This window comes from Aedes albopictus, unplaced genomic scaffold, assembly GCF_035046485.1.
Source record: "Aedes albopictus strain Foshan unplaced genomic scaffold, AalbF5 HiC_scaffold_60, whole genome shotgun sequence".
Taxonomy (NCBI): domain Eukaryota; kingdom Metazoa; phylum Arthropoda; class Insecta; order Diptera; family Culicidae; genus Aedes; species Aedes albopictus.
In genome coordinates, this window is record NW_026917421.1 from 22,096 (window position 1) to 46,228 (window position 24,133).

At 38.6% G+C, this 24,133-nt stretch overlaps 1 protein-coding gene across 1 annotated transcript; it reads left to right on the forward strand.

Moving 5' to 3' along the window:
• Positions 1-2,176: 2,176 nt before the first annotated feature.
• LOC109405639 (sulfotransferase 1C4) lies at positions 2,177-23,878 on the forward strand. Its single transcript, XM_062843867.1, has 6 exons — positions 2,177-2,407; positions 16,378-16,490; positions 16,788-16,909; positions 17,262-17,457; positions 23,254-23,380; positions 23,452-23,878. The coding sequence occupies exons 1-6, from the start codon at positions 2,311-2,313 to the stop codon at positions 23,847-23,849; spliced, it is 1,053 nt and encodes a 350-aa protein (XP_062699851.1). The 5' UTR covers positions 2,177-2,310; the 3' UTR covers positions 23,850-23,878.
• Positions 23,879-24,133: the final 255 nt, after the last annotated feature.

Consider the following 24,133-nt stretch of genomic DNA (forward strand, 5'->3'; position numbering starts at 1 on the left):
GTTTCATGTCCCTTCTTTATGTTAAGATCGTCAAACATACAACAATAATAAATTATTCCGGTGAAATAAGCATTTGAAAATATGCATCGATGTTGCCTATAATGGACTCCACCGGGGTCCACTATAGGATTGTTTACACATATCTCGGCGCCTATAGTGGACCCATCATTTGATTTCCATGTTATCTGTCACGCTGCCCACGGAGCCTATAGTGGACCCTCCTGAATGTGCCCTATAGTGGACCTTTTTGAGTGTTTACATTCATTAAATAGTTAAAATAATCGATTTTTGTGACCACTTGGCAATTTGTTTGTCAGGAACTGCTGTGGAACAATATAATTGATGTTCCCCCGGTGGAAGTTGCCTCGAATCAGTTGATTTGGGCATTCATATTTGGGTTTTTCTGTAGGGGGTCCATTACAGGCGCAGGGTCCACTACTAGCACACAACCCCTACTTTCTGCTGGGGCAGGTTTAGGTTGATTGATGTCCCTATTGCTGCTGGCTCTCCTAAAATGTCATACATTCTATTGCATAAAAACATGTGCCCGGAAATCCGGAATTTCCGGCACTCACGATCATCGTACCGGTCCAACCAAATACTCTACTGATAGATTATGAGTTTCTGATTTGAATGAGCCAAAAAAATTAAAATCGATGGCTAATTGACGGAGATACTGTCATTTCAATTTCGTATTTCGGGTACCCTGCCGGCATACTGCGGGTGTTATTTTTGCTCGTTGAAGTACGGTTAATAATAAGGGGTGATGCACAAATTATGTCACGCAATAATCGAGCTTTTTCAACCCCCCTCCTCTCCCCCCTGTCACACTTTTTGTATGAGACCTCAAACAATTTATTATGGAGTGTGTGGTGGCTCAGCAGCTCGAGAGCCAGAATCGCGCGAGTTTCGTTTTCGGTGCTTCGATTTTTTTTCCGCCTTCGGATTGTTTTAGCGCAGGTGATAACTTGCATCTAGTTATTTAATTAGTGCATGTTTACTTTTGAAACAGTTTTCATAGAATTTGTATAGATCGTCACTCGTAGGTTTTTTGTTGTTTTTGATAAGTAAACATATAGCATTCATCCGACGTGGGTGATCGATGGTTTTCTTCCCGTGTGAATTGATCAAGAGTTAGTCAGTTTTTTATGTTGTATCGCGTCTTTTGTAGCAACACTGAACGATCACCTGCCGTGGGTGATCAGTTGTTTGCTTCTCATATGAAGTGAACAATAGTGCGTCAGCTTGCATGTTCGGTCGGGTCATTTGCAGTTAAATATTTGGCGGGTAGCTTCCGCAGTTCGATTTGAAATATTAAGTGATCACCTGACGTGGGTGATCGATTGTTTGCTTTCCGAGTGAAGCGAATAAAAGCGTGTTAGATTGCATATTTTGTCGCGTCGTTTGCAGTAAATATTAAGCGACCACCCGATGTGGGTGGTCGATTGTTTGCTTTCCGCGTGAAGCAAACAATAACGCGGCAACCAGCATAACACGAAGGTCATATTACTTATCAAAGTGAATCCAGACCCAACGATACCTTTCCTACTAACAAACACACCTTCCTGCAACCTTTGGTGGAGTCGCAGCGGTAAACGCGGTCCTTCACTTAACAAAGGTTGTTACTAATATTCCTTCCCTCTTCCAACCTGACTGCAAGGACGTGGCCGGCGCCGTTATTGTACCGTTAAAGAGAGTCTCTGAAGCGTGCACAGTGAGAATGTTGACCACTCCCAGTCAATTATTCAGTTGATTCATTGTGCAACTGTCATTGGTTCGGGTCAATCACGGAATAGCAACCATAGATGTGTGCAGTCAGTCTAAGCTAAGCTAAGCTAAGCTAAGAGACCTCAAACAATTTATTATGGGACGTCACGTTATGCAAAACCCCCCTCCCCCCTAAAAGCGTGACATAATTTGTGCATGGCCCCTAAACAATGTTTATGATACTCATAAATCAAAAGTATCTTCTTCTGCTACCTGCACATGAGCAGTAGCCACCTAGATAACTGATGCTATCTATTTATATAAAGCTAGGATTGAATACTTCTTTTACACCATGGTCATTTAAACTTTCACCCCAAAGCATCGCTGAGTATTCTTGCATAATTCACTCCATTCACGAATCACTATGTGCTGAGTTGTACAAATTCCATACAGGTTGACGAGACAACAAAGTGGAACGCAGTGGCGACTCGCTTGACGCACACATGCTGGCTCCAAATAATCTCGCATCAGTTTTGTTATAACCACCGTTCGGAAGACATTTCAACCATCCATCCGCGTTTGTCGTTTATAAAGGATTGTATAATGCAGTTCAATAATAACGAGAATGAAGAAAAGTTTCCCTATTCAATAGATTTTGTGGATCAAGACACAAATTCAAAGCTCTTAAGGAACTTTCATGGTAAGTAGTGTAAGAAAATCATATTTATATGTATAGTGTATGAAAACAAAATCTACAACAAAGATATCATAAACGCTGCAATTTGATAAGATAAATATTCAGAACCTTGTGTCAGCTCTGAAATGTTTATAAAATATTTGTTTGCTAATCACTCGACTGTGCCAATCTTGAAGACAATGAAATAAATGCTTTAGCTTATTGCCTACTCTCCGCATCGACTCATGTGGCGCTAGCGCAAAAAAGCGTTAAAAAATAAATCGAAAAAATATTGTATGGCGAATAGCATCTAAAGGTACACTGAGGAAACTATTCGTATGTTTTTCATAGTTAACATCTTATGAATCAGTTATTTTTATTTTTTTTTCATCATTTCATAGTTCTCGTATGCCTTTCGTACATTGAAAAGCGACTTGTCGTATGAAAAATCTCATAAGACGCATCGTATGAAAATCATAAGATGTGTTATGAAACACCATTGCTAACAAACAACAAAACCTATTATTGGGTTCTAACCACTTCAACTTCCGAAGCGTCGATGGGCGAATGAGTAAAGCACGCACTCGCCAACCTTGACGTTCCTGGTTCGATTCCAGGTTGCGATTTTTTTTAATTTGTGCAAAATATTTCATAAAATTATGTATGATAGTCATAAGACATAGTTTTAGTTTTTATATGTTATCGGTATGATTTCATACGTGAGTGTTATGAAATTTATACAGTAACAGTATGACAATAATAGTTGGCGCTTTGAATCCAAAATCATAGTTCGTAACTATGATTTTCGCAAGAAATTCTTGTGGCAAAAAATCATAGTTGATTCGTATGATTTTCGGTGTTTTCTGCATGCTTAATGCCTTGAAATAAAACAAACAATAAAATTGCACATTGAAAAAAAAGAGAATAGTGTGCAATTATAATAAGTGGCTTGCGAGTCGAAAAAGTATGGTTATCCATATACGCATTATTTGAACAACCAACACTAATGTCCCACAAAATTGAAGTGAATCGGAAGGTTACTGATTAGAAACCAGTTTTCGATGGCACTTTTATCAGTAATAAAGAAGTGGAAGAGGAACCGATTAGTACATACATTTCGACAATGATTTTTCATATGGGACTAACTGATTTGATCGATTTCTCTTCTTCGACTTTCTCTTTCGCTAATAACTTGATCAAAACAAACAAAATCACTATTCTTTTTTGTTTCTATAGCATTTTTTTGATTGAAATGCGAAGGCGATGACTACATCTTGCTATAGAAGCAAAAAGAATAATAATTTTGTTCGTTTAGATCAAGTTATTAACGAAAGAGAGAGTCGACGAAGAGAAATCGATCAAGTCAGTTAGGCCCTTATGAAAAATCATTGTCGAAAAGTCTTGCTTTTTTCCGGACAGTTCGACAATGATTTTTCATAAGGGCCTAACGGACTTGATCGATTTCTCTTCGTCGACTCTCTATAGACTGTTTCAGAAATTATAAATACACTTTGTTTAGTAAATTAAATGAACTGTTATAATGATTTTTACCTACTTCTTTCAGAGTATAGCTTATTGTACTTCATATTTTTATATTTCCTTTCAATTGATATTTTAAAGAACAGTCGAGTTCTCTAACAAATAACTAAATTTTTCAAATTTGCATTTGCACAAAGGTGTTATTTAATTATTTCAACATTATTATTCACTAAATACCAAAAATTATCTAAATTTTTATCACATTCGCATTCTCAACAAGTTGTCTAAGGAATGCCTTGATCAAAATTTGGAAAAAATCGATAAAGGCATTTCCACAACATTTTTTCGGAGATCAAGTTTCTCATTTTTTAAGGTTTTCTACGGAACATAAGAACTACCACACAGTTTCTTAGCTTTCCTGAACGCATTTAATTTAAACAAACTTATTTTTTCAGCTCATTCGATCCTTTAGATGGCAAAGCTTGTCATACCATAAAAACGAATGCAGTAAGCAGTAATTAAGACATTCGTTTGCTTAACGTTTGTTGCTACTGGAGTTGTTGAGAAATTTGAAACAAAAAAAAATTGTTTTGAGAAGGCCCGTAATGGTGGTTCTTGATCAAATATTCCAGTAAAAATTACTCTTACCAATCGAGAAATATCTTTTATTATCGATACAGCAATTTCTATTGTGTTTGGAAATTAAATTTTTTATCTCTGAGATTTTTTTCTTTTCTACTATGCTTTATTTTTTTGACCACTTTGTGCAACTTCAAATTTTGGTCATCTTGTTTACAGAGCCCTATTTTTCAAATCTTACCAGAAACATCAACAAAATTGGTATTATTTGCTTTGTTAGCATGTTTACTATTAGAGCTAGAAGAAACTTTTATGGATAATGTGCTCAAATTGAAATGGCAGGTTATCGTTAGTGCATTTATAATTTCTGAAACAGTCTATATTTCGCTAATAACTTGATCAAAACAAACAAAATCATTATTATTTTTGTTTCTATAGCAACATGTAGTCGTCTTCTTCGCATTTCAACTAAAAAATCTTTGAAAAACTCAATACTCATTATGTGATAACACAAAGAGAGGATCGATGAAGAGAACTCTAAAACGTCTGGTAGGCCCAAATGAAAAATCAGTGTCGAGTTGTGTCATGGCAAAATTGTTGCGTTGGCCTGCGTTCACCTCCTAGCAAACCCGGATCGTATCGGTTCTATCCCACTTTGTAGATGAAGACGTCGTCGATCGTGTTCCACCCAACCCGGGAGCTTCTTGACAGCTGCCGAACAACGTCAGCGTACCTAAAAATTTTGGTCCGGGTGGTACTGTCAGATTCAAAGCGGCAAGCGCTACTTTTGAAAAGGACGAAAACAGACAATAACAAACCTTGAACAAACCGCACAAAAAATATTGAAACATTAAATAGAAACTTTAATTTGTTGTTTCCGCTTTTTTGTGGTAGATAAATGCAAATTAAGTGCGGCATGTTGAATTTGTTTACTAGAAGCGAAAATTATATCTATAAAATGGGTAAAGGCAAAACAGTCGGCTTTCATAAAATTAATAAGAAACTCATGTTTTCTTCTAGTGCGGCTATTAAGCACCAGCAAGTAATAAGTTAGGTTAGTTATGCTAACATTTTACAGCTACAGCAGCTACATATCTGGTGGCACAGCCAAAATGGAAGATAAAAATAATCATTTGCAGATGTTTTTTTTTCGAGTTTGATCTTAGGTTTGGTCTAGCATGCGTAGTCACCAATTAATATGGAAGACCGTTTAAACATGTGCTTTTGTTACATTTCTTACAACAAATAAAAAAAATCAAAATAATTTCAATTTAATGAACATTAGTTTTTGCGCTTCTGTTGAATACGTCCTTTTGATACGGAACGCTAACCTCTTGTTGGCTTCCACTCACCACGAAACAAAAAGATGTTTTCGCATGGACAAAAATTGTTGCGTCAGTGAAGGATGGACCCGTTGTTTACGAACAGTAGCGACATCTGCGATTTGCAAGTAGGTACGCGAAACTGAGCTCATCTGTCAAGTTACGGAGGGGTTGGTTCCACCACATGCCTAAAACCTTCTCTGTGGCCAATTCGGAAGACAGGTCGAGACATTTCCCATCGGTATCCACTCCTTGCAGCGCCGCCAGTACTGATCCAGTTCCGAATCTCGAACCCGCCTTGTTGGTGGACGTGACTAACATCCTTAGCAAGCTGGATGGCCTGCTCTTCAGAGTCCACGCTGACCAGCATATCGTCGACATAGTGGGACTTCGTGATGGCTCGATGTGCTGCTGGATAATCGCATGCGAAACGGTCGGCATTTACGTTCTTCACGAACTGTGCAGTTGTTGGGGAGCAGCATGCTCCGCATGTCATAACCTGCATGGCATACACCTCGGTTTCTCCACGTTCGTTCACCCAGTAGAAGCACTTGCTAAATTGGTCTTCTGCACGGATCAACACCTGGTGAAACATTTCACGTATATCGCCGGTGAGTTCGATGCGACGTTCTCGAAACTGGAGCAGAATTGTGAGGAGGGAGCAAAGTAGGTCTGGTCCTTTGAGAAGAGCCGAGTTGAGCGAAGTGCCGTGGGCGCATGCCGCTGCGTCCCACACTACCCGTACTTTGCCGGGTTTGTTCGGATTAGTTACGGGGAAAACCGGTAAATACCACCGGCGCAGTACTTTCTGGTTAACTTCATCATCACTGATGTAGCCTTTTGCCAGGTACTCGTCGATTTTTCCCTGCATGGTTGTTCGCAGCTCTGGCTCTTTATCCATCCGCTTCTTCAGGCATTGGAACCGTTGCAGCGCCATGGATCGACTATCCGGTAGACGGGTATCGTCATATCTCCAGAGTAGGCCGGATTCGTATCGATCCTCTCGGCGGTGCGTAAGTGACTGTAACAGCGTGAGAGCCCGTTCATCTTCGACGGATAACAGCAACTTGTCCGGTTTGATGACTCCTAGGCTGTCGAGAGAAAAGTAGTCCTTCATTGCTTGGTGTAGGTCCTTGTCTGCTTCGGTGTTACACGGACAGATGTGAAAGCTGTAGTGGTGAAGGTTTGCTCCACGATCACTGACTTGTCCTTTACAGATGGTCCAGCCCAGCCGCGACTTAACTGCTATCGGCTGCCCGAATTCTCCCTCTCGACTTTTCAACACGAGGCCAAGATGGGCGTGTTAAGTTCCGATCAGTATGCGTGGTCGTACATCTCGGTAGGAGTCGATCGGCAGATCTCGGAGATGTGAATACTGCTGGGACAGTTTGCTCATATCCAATGTTTGCGATGGTAGCTTAAGCTCCTTTACCGTTCGTACATCGTTGATGTCGAACCGCTTATTCCTCTCTTTAGCTCCAGCGATTTGAAGATTGTATGCTAGGGAATCCGGTTCACAGCGTTCCGTTCCTCCCGTCCAACGTAGGCATAGCGGTCGTTCGGCACCATCCAGCTCTAGCAGATCAGCCAGCTATTGATCAAGCAGGGTAAGCTCGGAGCCCTCGTCCAAGAAGGCGTGCGTGTGAACTACAGTCGTTTTTCCGTACAGAACGACAGGGAGGTAGCGAAACAGCGCAGAGTTGGTGGCTGTTTGATGACTATTGCATCCAGATGAATTTGTGCAGGGTGTAGCTGATGGCTTGCTTTCCAGCTGTAGCTGTGGTTGCGGTATTCGAATCGTTATGCAGCAGCTCGTGGTGCCGATATGTGCACCCATTTTTACCGCACGGTTTGGCGTTGCAGTTTCCCTTGTGCATTCGCAGACAGGTTCTGCACAGACCAAACTCCCTAATAGCTGCCCAACGTGATTCTCTGGATAACTCGACGAAGCGCTTACACTTGTCGGCGGATTTGCAGGTGTCCTTACAGATTGGACAAACCTGTTTTGCCGGCGCTGGTTTAGTGTGTTGCTTCGACGAAGCATTCTTGCACTCCTCAGAAGTGTCAGAATGGGCATTGAGATACGCATTTCCCTTTTTGGAACCGCGAGCCTCATTTCGGGGAGGGTTTTCATGCTGCACCGGTGGCGGGAAGGTGACGATGCTTGCCGCTTCTGCCAAGGTGTATATCCAACTGCTGAATGTCGCCAGGTTGGCCATAGGTTCGGTTAGACGATGCTGGGCCCAATTAAGTTTGATCGAGGATGGCAGCTTGCTGACTAACTAATGTAGCAACGTAACGTTGTACATATACTCCTGCAGGCCACACGCGTCTACGGTGGCACAGAAGTTCTGCACATGTACGGCGAAGTCAACCAGCGCATCCAACTTGTCTTCCCTGACGGCCGGTAGAGAGCTCACTTTCCCAATTAGCGACTGAATAATGACTTCGGGTTGCCCGAACAGCATTTTCAGGGTCGACAGAATACCTGAAACGTTTCCAGGAAACATCAGACGACTTTTTACCGCTTCATATGCCTTGCCTTTCAGGCTCTTCTGCAGTCGAACTAGGTTCTCCTCCTCGATGAACCCACACATCGTGGTCGTACGGTTGTACATCTACAGAAATATCGGCCATTCTTCTGGGTTACCGGAAAACGTTGGCAAATCCCTCGGTATTGCTTGTCTGGCTGCCACTTGGGATCGAGAGAGCTGAAATTCATCCTGAGACTCCTCTTGAGACAGTCCGTGGAAGCCTCGGAGGCCACTCTGAGGGTTCTGATGGTGGACACCGGTAGAGCAGGCCGGTGGAGCCAGGACCTGTCCATCAAATATAGTGGAATTGAATGGGGGTCTGGATGACCAGGTGAACGGATCACCGATAAGATTTGGTGGCATTCCTCCCTGACGGAAGTGATTGGACTGCGATGGCTGCCTTACAGCTGCGGTCGTTGCTGCTGCTGCTGTGTGAGTCGGCTGCATCCTTGAACGCAGGTCGAATTGTTGACCAGTTTGTGTATTACTGGCGAAGCCATTATGGACGTTTGGTTCGAAACGAATTCGTGGCTGTACGAACCGCCCAGTGGTTTGCTTTGGCTCCATGGTGTCAACGGGGGGTTGTGGTCTATCCCTACTATGACCACTCACATCTGGTACGATCTGCTGCATCTGACTGGTTTTCTGTACCCAGTCGATCACTCGGCTCTTCGATCCGTTTTCACTTCTCCTCGAACTTCTCTCGCTCAACGCCTCTTCGAGCAATCGATACTCCTCCTCCAGATACTTTCGATGTTCTTGTGTAGCTTTTTCTTCGGCGATTCTTCGGTGCTCTTCTTGCTGCTGCTGGAATTCTCTTTCCTCCTGTAGCCGCATCAGCTGAAGCCTTGCACGACTAACCGCTGACTTCTGCGACGAAGAAAAGGAAACCTCTGATAAGGCTTTCGCTGCGTCCTCGACTGGAAGATCTGCTTCCCGATTATCTCTGTTAGAGAACTGCCTCTGCTGCTTCTGTCGATCGGCCTTCGTTTGATTGGTCACCACTTTTGAAGAGGGTTTTCGAACGCTGCTGACGGGATCCTCGGAAGCAGATTTATGGACTTCATTTCCTGGAGGAATCACTAGATTGGTGCGCGTGCTAGTAAAGATGTGGTCAATCGGCTGGCTCCGTTGTCTAAAGCTGCCTTAGTTCGCTGGATCCATGTCGCGGTAACGCAGTTTGTACAGCTCCAGCTCTTGTCGGCAATATCTTCAGAAACACCCACACAGGAAAAATGAAACCACCCATCGCATTTGTCACACTGAACCATCATCTTGGTGTCCGCTTCTTTGCACGTCTTACACGAATGTCCTTCCAACGTTTCTTCCACAACTACCACATTTGGAATCTCACCACCACCAGCACTTTGACCACCAACCGCACCACCTTCATCTGACATTTTTCGCGCGCTTTTATCGCCCTTCGCACCCGACTTGATACACCCGCGACTCGGCATCACGCTCAACTCGTCCGATAAACGAAAATTATATGCTGTTGAAAGTCGTTTCAACGGGAATCAATCTCCCAAAAACGAGCTGATTGTGTGTTTAATTCAGTGCCTGTCGGAGAATAACTTTTCGGAGATTGATTCCCGTTGAAACGACTTTCAACAGATGAGTCTGCATCGGGCTGCATACTCTGGCAAGTTAGCAGGATTCGACCAAGGCAATAAACGAAGCGCGTAACGGATAACGCCTCGCTGGGCCCTTTCTATCCGAAAGATCTGCGTTGCATGATGCGGGGACCATACGCACACTGCATATTCAAGGATACTGCGAACTAATACACAATACAATGATTTGAGAGCATAGATGTCCTTGAAGAATCTGGTATTTCGTCTAACAAATCCTATGGCTGCAAACGCCTTCGCAGTAGTAACGCAGATGTGTTCATCAAACCGAAGCTTGTTATCGATAATAACTCCAAGATCACGGATTGAGTCAACTCGTTCCAAGAGCTCCGATCCGACGAAATAGTCGAATCCAGTACGTAATTGTCGGCGTGAGAATACAACAGACTTGTTTTTTTTTTACATTTAATTCCATGCCATTTTCCGTGCACCACAAGTTCAGCTCGTTAGCATCGTCCTGGAGTGCGCAGCAGTTTAGCATAAACGTTACGATCCTATAGATTTTTAAATCGTCGGCGTAGAGCATTTTTTGCGATTTAAGTCTAGTACGCACCTGGTAAGAAAAGCACTCCAGAAAAAATCCCTCTAATTACCAAAGGAATTTTGACATGTGACTAGCATGGGAAGAAATGACACTTTTCCTTGGGGAATAATTGAACAGAATATTTTTCCGCAAGGAAAAGTGACAGCTCCATTTGATTTGCCCGGCAGGCGTTACGAGCGTTACACAATTTTCATTTCTTTCCAGCTGCGGACCGCTCAAGAAATTTTAACAGTGAAATCATTTCTTGACCGTTCCTTGGCCTCCCGAATAAAAAATACAGTAGAAAAACCGAACGTTGTATTGTAACAGTACTATTTAAAACCATATTTTTACAATAGACACTACTGTAAAAATAAAAATACAAAAACAATAAAATGTAATGTAAACACCATACAGTAAATTGTAAATAAGATTTTTACAATATACTATACGGGTGGCACAGAGAACAGATATCCAACTCCAGTTCTGAAACTGTGTAAGGAATTTAACGGTCTTTTGAAATCGGCAACACAAGTGGCAATAGCGTGGCGCTGCAATCGATTAATTTCCCATACTAATTTTATTCACCACTTGAAATGTTTCAATTCACCACTGACTGTGGCAATATGGTGTTTGGTGGCGTTAGTGTTGTCATCGTGTATTGGTTTGCAACCTCACTCAAGTGAAGATTCAAATCCTTACACAACTTTCTGGATGAAATTTGTTCTAGCCTGGATGTCTGTTCTCTGTGCGGGTGGTTAAGTATCGTAACAATATAAAAAAATATTTTTCTCCATATATATTTTTTTGCAAAACCATACATTATATTGTAAATGAATTGTTATAAATACTGATACGTGGGTTTTAATAAACCGTACATTGTATGGTACACATATGGTTTCAAACAATAAAATGTACCGTAAATATATTGTTTTTAATTGTAGTTTCAGTACTGGTTATACATTTAATTAAATGGTTTTGGAATGGTTCTCTTTTGTTATGTTGTATTGGTTTACATTACATAAACCATATAATGTTATATTATCTTGTCATTTACCTCCTGTTAATGGCATCTCAGGCTTACTAGCATTATGAGATACGCTTTGGGAATTCTCCAGAGCGTTTTGGATAACCCTTCATATATTGGATCGCCCACGTCCAAGTCTGAGTCGAGGTCTGAGTAGTCTCTGATTGCATTAACAGTTGAAGCTTAGGCTCCCATGCCCCACCAGCCAGATAACCGGGTTTCGCAAACATAGCATTATTTGTGGCAACACTTTGAGCGGCATGATGGAACTATGCCGAGTGCGCTAAGTAGTATTAGACCACTAATGTAGTTGCATGAAGTGGGTGACGAGGTACATAAGTATCATTACAGCGTGCTTAACCGTTATTGCAATATTGAGGCTCCAGTTTGACTAAAGTTTGAAATACACGGAAATACACAACAACTCATGAAAAAACTGTCAAGTTCGATTCAAATATAAGTTAGGTTAAAAAGCGAACCCGCAGACGAACCTATATTAAAAGTCATTTCAGTGTTCAGTCCAGTCCATGTGTTAAAGATGGCTCTACGTCAAAGATAAAGTTTGTCAACCGCATTTGATTCGATTGTGGTCGAAGGCAAGTTCACATGAGAGAAGAGGAGAAAATTCCCCTAAATGCAAATACAGAAATAATAGTGTTGAACTCATCCACTGATTTACGGTAATCTGACCTGCATCATTCCGGGTTTGCCTACATTCGTATTTCTCTCATCGCACTCTACACACCTAGCCCGCCATATCTCTTGGACCCCTGCTTGGACCTGCAGTTCTTAGAATAGGACATTTGGTTTACCACTGATTTAAACATGTTATTGATTTTCAATTGATGTTTCAACTTATTCACTTTTTTCTCTTTCCTATGAAAGCTTTCCTTTGCATCAAAAAAGTCACAAACATCAACAAAACAAAGCACGGAAAAAATGTTAAACTGAATAAATCTGGTGTTCGATTTGAATAGGTCGAATCTGCATATGAATCACAGCAAACATACGACCTATTCAAATCGAACACCAGAAATAATTAAAAATTCACGGAAAAATAATGTTTCGGAAAAGTGAATGGTTCAAACGTAAGAAAAACAGTATAATATATTGTTAAATTCCAATGTAAATGTATAGTATAGCGAACCATTTCATAACAATACACTTTATTGTAGCTGGTACACTGTATGGTGCAGAAATGGTTTTCACCATACACCCTATGGTTAGTTTTTATCCGGGGTATCTTTTTCCACAGTACTTTTCAGGTGCGTACTACCCTTAAACGAAGCTTAGTTTCTTGTTGCCAAGTAGAGCGCTCAAGTAAAATTCCACCTTTTTCCGCAAGTAATTTTGACAACTGATCCAGTATGGGGAAAAACGTTACTTTTCCTTACGTAATAATAGCGCGGACTATTTTTCCGCAAGGAAAAGTGACAGCTCCATTTGATTCGCACGGGAGGCGTTACGAGTGTTTCTCTTTTTTTTTTCTCTTACTTGCCATCTGCGAACTGCACAAGCAATTTTGAAGCGGAATCATTACTTGACCATTACTTGCCCTATCTGTTTGCACAGTACGTACGAAGTGGAAACTAGCCATAAGTCGGTAACATAGGGCATTTATAAACAAAATGAAAATCAATGGTCCCAGAACGTTACCCTGAGGCACATCAGATGTGATGGAATATATGCGAGAGTGAGTTTGATGTTGACAAACGCTTTTCGCTGCGTCAGATATGATCGCAGCCATTCAGCTATCCAGCTACACTGAGAAAAAAAGCATAGTACCGTGAACCACGGCATTGTGCTTAATTTTACCATTCCCAAATATCGTAAACACAACCAAAATATTATTCACACCTACCACAAATCAATAAAATTTACTATGCTACATGGTAATGGACTATCCGCTTTGCGCGCAGCCACAGTTGATCAGCAGGAGTAAATCAATTTAATTTTGTATGGCGAAATGCATCTAAACTTGAATTACTTGAAATACACAGCTTTTCCCGAAAAAATATTTGGTAGGCTTAATAGTGGTCACCATTGTGCACAACCACTACCAAATATGTTTTCGAATAATGTGTTCCACTTTGCAGAATTTGCCTTTAGATGGTATTCGCCATACAATATTTTTGCGATTTACTTTTAGCGATTTTTCGCGCATAGAAGCTAGCGCCACATTGGTCGATGCGGAGAGTAGGAAAACAGCCGATGTAGTTAATTCATTGCAACATGGTGAGGCTAACAATACACACATTCAGCAGTACTATTTGATTTTTACCATTCACCGAGCAAACATAGTAATATTGACTCCAAACATGTTTGCCCCAACTTTCAACATGTTCGAGCTCACAACGCAGCATAGTTGTTGTAAATATTTAAAAGCTATATTTAGTTTCCAGATTGCTGTATGTCATTTGCTCCTCCGTTCGCCATCTTGACAAACTTTCCGAATTCGAGACCGGAATAATTTTTAGTTTAAGCCCCCGGAACAGCGGATAATTAAAGGTTCTAATTGTGCAAATCTACGGATAGATTTTTTTTTGCTTTAGTCTTAAGCGCGGTAAATGGATCCAGTAGGCCCAAAGTTAACTTCTTACGCAGACCGGGAAAGTGCCGAAAAGACAACAGTGGCCACTTGTGGTGAGGAAATGTTAAATCGTCATTCGCGATCCAGAGTAACTGTTCTGTTGGCCATTTCTTCGGTATCCGTATTTAAACAGTAAGAGGTAAGTTGGAACAGTTGAAACTGGAATTGGTCATATCCCCCAAACTCATTCTAAACCGCCTAAACTATCCTTTCAGATAATCTTTGCCGCAACTACACCACTTCGTGGACTGCAGCACCAAATACGACGACGACAACCGCTAGCGAAATCCGGTTCCCCATGGAGGAATTCACCCTGCAGGACCAGCACTAACCCTTCGAGTTGCTCATTTTGCGTTTCGTTCTTTCTTTTCCGAACGGAAAATATTGTGTTTATGCATTATAATTGTGCTTATTCATATGTTATTTATTTCTTGAAAACCAATAAAGTAATTGAATTTATTCATAAGCATTGTTTTAATGTAAACAAAAGAGATGACAGTACCATGAACCGAACCACATACATAGTAACTGAAACCATTTCACGATGGTTAAACGTACTATGCTTTTGCATGTCTTTTACCATGCGCATAGTAAAATAAAGTATGAAACCCAATTCAAAAATACCATGAAATGTAAACATTAAGCGGCATGGTAAATTCAACCCCTTCCATTGTAATTTCAAGCAGGAATCATGGTCTACCAAAATCAAGTAGTAAAAGTGTTTTATTTTAACCCTCGATACAGTCAGAATTACCATGTCCTTTTTTTCAGTGTAGGAAACCCTAAGTGTTTGAGCTTTGCAATTGCGAGATCATGCGGTACTTTGTCAAACGCTTTGGAAAAGTCAAAATATATGGCATCTACCTGGCATCGTTTCTCAAGTCCCGACGAGAGAAAGCTGGTGAATGCCATAAAGTTCGTAGTCGTCGACCGCTTATATACGAATCCGTGCTGGAATTCTGATATCAGTGGTTCTGATGGAATTTCTCATAATATCGAGCTTTGATGATGCTTAAATTGTTGCGATTTTCAACGGTTCGCGCACGAAAGTGCCGCATTTAATGCGATTTCTCTTTAAAAACGTGAACTACTATTTAATTTAACTGTATTCATGACGTTGCATGTTGTGTAGTCACAATAAAAAAGAATTATGACAATAAAATATTCTTTCCGAATGCATCGCTTTCATTAGCGTCATCGAGCATCTTCTCTCTTGATTGCGCTCTCGTATCGAACCGGACAAGAGAATGAACAGCATTTTGATGAGCGTTCCCGAGCATGTCGGTTCCCGAAATGTTACATTCGCGAATGTATCACATCACTTGCTGAGTGGACCATTCAGTGGTTCGCGATAAAATCCACATACTGCTTGACCCCCTTTTAATGATATGTACTAAAACAATAATAAACGAGCACATATAATTCAATCGGTTCCGGGTTATTTGGCCGAACGCCATTTGGCCGAATGCCGTTTGACCGAACGCCATTTGGCCGAAAGGGTCATTTGGCCGAATGCCGTTTGGCAGAAAATAAATGATGAACTTAAGTGACCATGTCACTATTCCTCGCATCAGTGTAACTCAAAAGAACAGTCTATGATTCAAAGAAGGAAAAATCTTTGATAAAATATTGACAGATTCAACGCCAACTCATCCCTGAATGTCAAAACTAGAAAGAATAGCCTATGATTAAAAGAAGGAAATATTTCTGATGATCATATTGGTAGTTGGAAAATCAAAAACCTCCTCTGCATTCTTTTGAACATAATTCGGCCAAACAGCTTTCAGCCAAACGACCATTCGGCCAAATGGCCGGACACCAATTCAATCTAATAGAATTCCAAGTCACTACGAGGTCCCAGTAATGTGTGTTAATCCTCGACGGATCAAGTTCCACCATATCACTGTACCAAATAAAATTGATAGTAGTGTTTGAAAACTGCAATCTGTGAAAATTTGAGACGCTTTTGCTTAATTATTAGGATTTTGTATGCATACGTAAAACAAATTGTTAAGTATTGAAAACAACCATCTATTCTTTAGATGTTGCACAATCTAAATCACTTGCAGCTAAAACAAAGTATTTCGATCAGAAGTAGTTTTGAAAAAAAAATATGCTAGAACAAAACTACTTTAGATTCTGAGAAAGCATGTAGGAAAGAAGTCTCCCCAGGGATCGAATCTCCTCAATCTCTACTAGATATAGAAATATATGCAAAGTACGATTAACACCTAAACTTTTTTCGCAGATCATCCAATGAAAACTGATAAAATAATGATTGAACACAATTGTTTTTTTTTTTTTCGCAGGCGAAAAAACTGGTTTTGTTCAAGTAGGGGACGATAAATGGTTCTTTCCTAGCAAATACCGAGATGCAGCGGAACACTTCTACAACTTTAAGGCGCGATCTGATGATGTTTGGGTATTTTGTTTTTATTATTTGATTACTAATGCAATTCAAAAGTTGTTGGAAAAGTCTGAAAAGTAGAAGAGTTATAGAAATTTATTGTTCAAACAGTTTTAAGTTCTTATATGGGCTGGCATTAAACACCAACAACGATTATGTTTCAAACCATTTCGAATCAACTCTGTACATATTCAATTCGTTCAATTTCTGTGATCCTAACTTGATTTTGAGTTGCTAAATCATCTTCTTAAAATGCTCTTAACAATTTGTTATTATTATTAACATTGATAGAATATGATTGAAAACTTTCAGATTGCGACTTATCCCCGTTCTGGAACAACGTGGACGCAAGAGATGGTATGGTTGATATGTAACAACCTGGATTTTGATGCCGCACGAAGCGAGCCTTTAACAAAGCGCTTTCCGTTTTTTGAGTAAGTTTGCAAGTATGCTATTAACACAGACAAACAGACGTAACACTCTGATAATTCACATCGTACACCGATTCAACGGTCTTTTTCAAAATTTGATAGTTGGCCAACTGCCCAACCGTGGCGCTCGCATCGTTTTTGTTCGAGTTTGACGTTTGCTCACTACCGCCACGTAGTTGGTGGTCGGCCAAAGGCCTTTTAGCATTGGGCGAATATGTTTTCGTGACTATGATTTGAATCGAAAAATGTTCGAAGTGTTACGTCTGTTTGTCTGTGCTATTAATCTGGTACATTTCATTGCCATGCGAGTGTGTGAAAATGAGTTTATACTGACGATTTTGTTGTTACATTTTAGATTCCACATGTTTATGCACGATAAAATGAAGGCACAGTTCCTGATGGAAAACGAAAATCCAGCCAATAAAGAGTTCATAGAGCAAGCGTCGAAACCTGCCTATGAGTTGTTGGATTCCATTACGACTCGAAGATATATAAAAACTCATTTTCCTTTCACATTACTGCCACCTAGCATATTTAAAACAGGAGCTAAGGTAACTCATTTAGGGTGTGAACCATTTCGCTTTTTCGGTTAACTTTTAGTTAAAATTTGACACTTCGATAGTTATTTTGCGTCCGGTTAAAAATAACCCTACTCCCGACCAGGGTTAGTCTTGCCAGTTCGATAGTTATTTTTTGTTCGCAATGATTTGGCTGCGTTATGTATTTTGTTCCAAATAACTACTCGTCTGTCACATTTCAAATGGGCCACCCTCGTAGTTATTTTTTTAACCATCCGAAGAAAAAACAACCACCAAAGTGTCAAATTTTAACTAAAAGTTAACCCTCTCTTTCCCATGGTAGCACAGGTGATCCACTACTTCGCACTGTTCATACAAATACTGGATAAGTTAGATCTTTTCCATTTTTTCATCACATAATTGTACATGTTTAATGAACTATTATGCCAAGTTTGGTCAAAATTTCTCTGCTCATTTTTGTTCTAGGGCCAAATAGTTAAGCGGAAGTCGGTATTTTTTCCATTTTAATTCAAACGATATTTGTATATTCAATATTCCGTAACTTAAACATTATTTTCAACAAAGAAAAATACTAGCCTGCCATATAGTATGTATATTAGCACAATAATAGTTATTTATGTGAGAGACGAACCAGCCAAGGGCTGAAAGTCTCTCAAATAAAGATAAATCAATCAATCAGTTATTTATGTAACGAGTTGCAAAATGATGATTTTTACAGCACGAGTTGTACATTTGTAAATACGACGAGTGCTGTAAAAATCGAGTTTTGCAACGAGTTGCATACAAAAATTTTTGCAATGAAAGATAAACTTTCATTAAAATATGAGTTTCCATCAATATCATCGTGCTTCGCGGTGGTTGAATAGGGCCGGCCATTCAAATGAAATGACAAATATAAAGTACAATATATTATAGTGCCGAGTTGCAAAAAATACTGTTTCACAAAAAAGTTGACGATAAAACACTAATTTAATGAACCAACATGTGGATCATCAGTGATCCATTGGGAACAAAACGACATTTTTATCCTTCCTGATCTAACCTGTTCTTTGCTAGCATGTTTGTTTACATCCAAGAAATTTGCCAGTGTTAATAGTGTTTCATGTTAAAATGACATTATTTTGGATAATATGATCTATTTATAGCCGGCATTAAGTCGCAGATGGATCCAGAAGGGTATACCGTGAGGTGCCCATATTTCGTACACTTGAGAATTCTCGAAGTTTGATAAACGACTGAAATTTTACCATGAAGTATATAATATTAATTTCTTCTATAATATTTAGTGCTGGCACTGTAGCTCCCAAGAAAAATAAAAATTAAGCAACTTCACATCATACAAGATAGTTACAGCATTAGTTTTGATTTGTTTGAAAGTGCCAAATTTCGTGCACGGGTTCCAAATTTCGTTTAAAATGGGTCCTAATTTCGTTCACTCTAAAAGACGTAGACTTCGCCTAAATGTGTTAATTTTTGAAACGTATATACACGCTGGCTATGCTATAGCATACTCGTATAATACCCATGGAACCATAACGTGTAGGTAAAATCGCTGTCTGTGACGAAATATGAGTGAATATTTGCTGTTTCCCATGTTTGTCCCGGATGTTTACATTAAGATTTCTAAAAATCCTTCAGTAATGTTAAGGGTTATTTTTTGACGTTTGTTTTGCTCTTTATTTTACATCTAAATTAAACAATATATTGTTTGCTATTTGAATCAAATGTTCACTAATTTTATTGATGGTCAGTAATGTGAATAAAATCATTTTCAATTGTAGTTTTTACCTTTCTATTATGTGCCATTAATAGGCACATTCCTCGGGAGGTTAGTTCTATTCTAGTAAAGTGTCGCCTGGCAATAAGGCTTACGGCAATAATTTGCTTGAACGAAACTAGCGGCTGTAAGCTACTACTCTCAATGTTTGGGTGAATAAAATCATCCCGAGCTTACTTAGTATTCCCACATTTATAAATTTGTTTATTTTTTTTCACTTTCTACGTAGTTTATGAGCAGTCCCTAGCTAATTTGAAACCAATTAAAATAGTTATTAGAACTATTATCAATAACCGAATCATGCGATGGCTACAAGTACACATGAACCTCTAAAACAAAATTACAAAAAAGAATGCACGAAATTATGGACCCATACAAATTGTGGGTTCCTAATTTCGCCAACTAACATAAATGTTGAAACAAAAGAGAAAAACAACATTTTTAAGTAATTTTTTTGCGTATTATAATAAAACATATTGAATTGAAATAATCAAACATAAATTGGAATATTTACTTTTGCTAGAGATCGAAATACTTGTTCAATTCCGTGAGTGTTGATTTTCTCGTATCTCTGAATATTTATTTATTTATTTATTACATATAGGCTCAGTGTACCAGTTATGGCTATAGTACCTCAAATTCGCCATAGTTGATTTTCAACCTTTAAAGATACAAATCAACAAGAAAAAAATCGTGAACAACAGATCACGAACACAAAAGATGATTGCAATCATTCAAACTTCACAATTTGCTTAAATTATGGTAGAAATAAATCATTTTCCTTAACTTTTCGGCTTCCTTGCACCCTATTTCGCCATAGTGTACCAGTTATGGCAACTCCCATAAGGAATGCATGTAAATAGTGCGAAGTGGAACCCAAATTAACAAATGTGTCCATAACTGGTACAGGGTTCCTATCATTGGCACACGGCGTAATAAATACTAAAAGTAATTTTGGCTCCGTTTCTATATTTTTCCTGTAAAGTATTAAAACAAATCAATCATTTGACTTATTGTTTACATTCGTCGGTCTTCTTCTTATTTTTGTAGAAATAGTTTTTCTTAGGTGGTGCGATAACTGGTACAGGCACCCTAACAGTAGCGTAAGGACAATCCTTATAAATTACTACATTAGTAAAGATTAAGTATACAAAAATTCATTTACAGTAACTCTGTTAACCTTAAATCTAATATCTTAATACGTATTATATGCTAGTCTATACTATTTAGCAAATTGGTGCATTCGTGTCGAAATCCACTCAGATTTCGGAGATTTTTAAGCTCAGAAGGTAGTTCATTCCAATAATTAATGCCCTGCACAAATAGGGTGCTTCTGTAATGGGAAGTGTTGAAACGTGGAAGAAGGAAATTACGGTTTCGGTTGCTTTGAAGCGGTTGAAGTTTATCGCTTAAGTATGTTGGCGTTAGGGAATTTATAATTTTAAACATGGTTAAGCATGTCCTGAGTTTAAGAAAGACTTCAAATCGGCATCCAATCAGATTAGGTTGTAAGTGCGTAACATGTGAATAACGGTTTAGATTGTAAACAAAACGCACACAAGAGTTCAGAGCAATTTTCAATCTATCTAGTGAAAGCGCTGAAGCATTCAGAAGAAAAACAGTACCGTACATAAAATGGGGTAGAAGCAACGATTTAAATAGTTTGAGTTTAATCTGTTCAGGTAGTTTATAAGAAGTAAGTCTAAGCAGTCGTAATCCGTTATATATTTTGGTACACTGTGCATTTACATGACTATTCCATTCCAAATCATTTTGCATCACGAACCCAAGATTATTGATCTTGTCAACGTATTCTAAGGTATCATTACCAAAGTGAATTTGTGGTAGCCTGGAAGTTACACGATTTCTCGATATAAACATGACTTTAGTTTTGGACGCGTTAATCGGAAGCAAGTTACTCAGACCATCTCATTACTCTTGCCAAATCTGCGTTCACTAAGTCGGCCATAACATGTAAAGATAAATCCAAGGAGTGAAAATAAATTTGGACGTCGTCAGCAAACAAATGAATGAAGCAGGATTTTAGTACATCAGGTAAATCATATGGCATCTGCTATTTGCATACATTTGCAATTTATTTCTCAATCTTTGACATAAATCAAATTTTTCATTTCTTTTTTTTTGTGAATTGTATTGAGATCAAATGCAGTTTTGAGGTTATAGCAAATTTTGGATGATTCCGCTGTTTATTAGATAATAATGCTCTCAGATGTCAGAAGTTAACGAAGTTTGGGCCCGCACGAAATTAGGGCACCCCACGGTACCTATATAGTACGAGAAGAGAATCCATAGATTCTAAGTGAACCATGTCCGAATAACTACTTAAGGAGTGTATCGGAAATAAACTATAAACATTCAGGATGCTGTATCTCGAAGCATGTTTGGTCTTATCATTTCGGTTCTTCTATCAAATCTTCACAATACAGTCAAGTTTAGAACAGCCTGAAAAAAATTGAAAAATGTTTAGCATTATTAAAAATATTGTAGAATGAATACATCTCACAAATTAAAGTTTTGGACAAATTGTTGTTTTTTAAAGATTTTTCAGCGTTTCAATAACCTGTAGCGAATAAAACTTGTACGGCGAAAAATCCAAAAAATATTAATTATTGTTAGCAGTTATGTACACATAACATATCACCGAACACCAACTTAACAAACAAATATTTATGATCGAAAAACCCTCAACATTTAAAAAATGACCTATCCTAAAAAACACTATTTTTTGTCGAACTTTGACAGTCTGTTTTAAATATCTTCAAAGGTTATACAATTCCGTTCTCTACTAAAGCTACCTCGTCGTTAAGTTTAAAAACATTTCCAATTAAAAAAAATTGAATCTTCAATTTTATGTATTTTTTATTTGCGTAATAGTGCTTTGAATGAGCATCAAAAAATAGGGTCCCTGAAAAATGACCTTTTTTCATTTTTAAGAATTGCGCTAAAATGGAATCGAATTTTTTCTTGAAAAATTTTTTTTACCTATATTATGAGCAATCTGGGAAAGAATATATTTGCGCTAATATATTTAAAAAAATAAAAAAAAAATCCATTTTTTCCGCAATTTCAAATTTTTAAGAGGTGTCCAAAATTTCAAGATCATGCGTTTAAACTTTGAGATTGATGACCATGTAAAATAAATATTTTTACAAAAGCAAAAGTGCCATTCCTTTTTTTAAGGATTTATATAGTACTTCCAAAAATAAAAATATTTATAACTTGAATAAACTATTTTTTAGGATGTTTTGAACATATATAGTTAATTTCCGATACAGTCCTTATGATAATTGCAAGAAGTTCAACAAGTTTCATTAAATGTTACAGAGGGGCGCACGATAAATCCATATCTTCTGGCCCTTCCATAACAGCGTCAATTTGGGTAAAATACATCCATTTGAACTCGATTGAGGAGTGTTTTCTATGGACAGGAGGTGGTGTGTAATGCGAAGATCAAGCATCGTTTAGTTGTGTGATGCCTGCCTGAGCATCAAGAAAATCCAATAGTTTCATAGCATTCGACTTTCTTCTAGATTCGAATCTCGAATAAACTAAAGTTGTAATGGACGATTTACAAATATATTGTTTTGAAAAAAAAATATACAAATAAAAAACAAAATTTATATATTTGCCTTCAGTGTATCTATCTTCCCAGTGGATCACAGGTGATCCACCCCGAATTTTTTTTTTCATTTCTGTCGATATTTTGGAGTAAAACTATACATCTTTTGTTCTGGTGATTTGTTTAGAAACCATTTGATCTGTTTTTAAATGTCAAAAAAAACTTTTGGGAAACAAAGGGTTAAACGAATAAGCGAAATGGTGGTTCACACCAGTGATTTAGTTTTAGACAATTCCCAATTAATCATTGAACAACGATAACCGATAGTATAAGCTAGTATTCATAGGTACATATCATTATGACGACATTCGTTACTCTCTTGTAATACTACATTCCAGTAACAAATTTTGAAAACGACGTATAATCAATGCTACACCATTGAAATTTTCAGGTAATCTATGTGGCTCGAAATCCATCAGATGTAGTGGTATCGTATTACCACCTCAACAGATTATATCGTACTCAAGGCTATCAAGGGGATTTCGAAACTTTTTACAGTTATTTTGAAAACGATTTAAGTAAGTATTGAACACGGTTAGCGTTGTTAGCAATTTTCCTAAATATTGTTTCATTTTCTATCACATTCCAGCTCCATGGTCACCATACTGGACGCATTTAAAGCAAGGATGGCAAGCGAGGAGTTTACCAAATGTTCTTTTCATGTTTTATGAAAATATGAACAAAAAATTATCGGAAACCATACGAACAGTTGCCAGTTTCCTCGACAAGAAGCTATCCGACGAAGATGTGAACAAGCTAGTAGATCATTTGAGTATAGATAATTGTAAGAACAATCCATCGATGAACGGTGCCGAGCTAAAAGCAGTAGGCATTTTGAATCACAATACTCAGGGTTTCATCAGGAAAGGTAAGGTGAATTCGTCGGACCATGAACTCACGGACGAAATAAAACAGCGCATTCAAAAATGGACACTGAATAATTTAAAAGATTCAAATCTAAAGTTTCCAACGAGCAATGACATTTAATAATTATAGAATTGTGAGTCAAACCTTGATGTAATACGTGTTTTCAACGGAAAGAAATTCAAGTCACACGAGAGATAGAAATTTTAGGTCCCCTTCAACCGCGAGCAGCTATCGTGTACACGGAGCTACAGCCACGAAGTCGGTGGCTTCTCTGGTTCTCAACATCAACAATATTAAAAACATTAGCGTTTTTCTCTTCCTTTCGGTGCTGATGCTCAGTTTTTTAGGTAATTATCGAAATTTCTTGAGTTGTAGTGTAAAATTATCCTCATATTAAAGCACCA

Coding starts and splice junctions, on each gene's coding strand:
- LOC109405639 (XM_062843867.1), top strand. CDS start 2,311: ATGCAGTTCAATAATAACGAGAATGAAGAAAAGTTTCCCTATTCAATA. Junction 16,910..17,261: donor AAGCGCTTTCCGTTTTTTGA/GTAAGTTTGCAA, acceptor GTTACATTTTAG/ATTCCACATGTTTATGCACG. Junction 17,458..23,253: donor TATTTAAAACAGGAGCTAAG/GTAACTCATTTA, acceptor TGAAATTTTCAG/GTAATCTATGTGGCTCGAAA.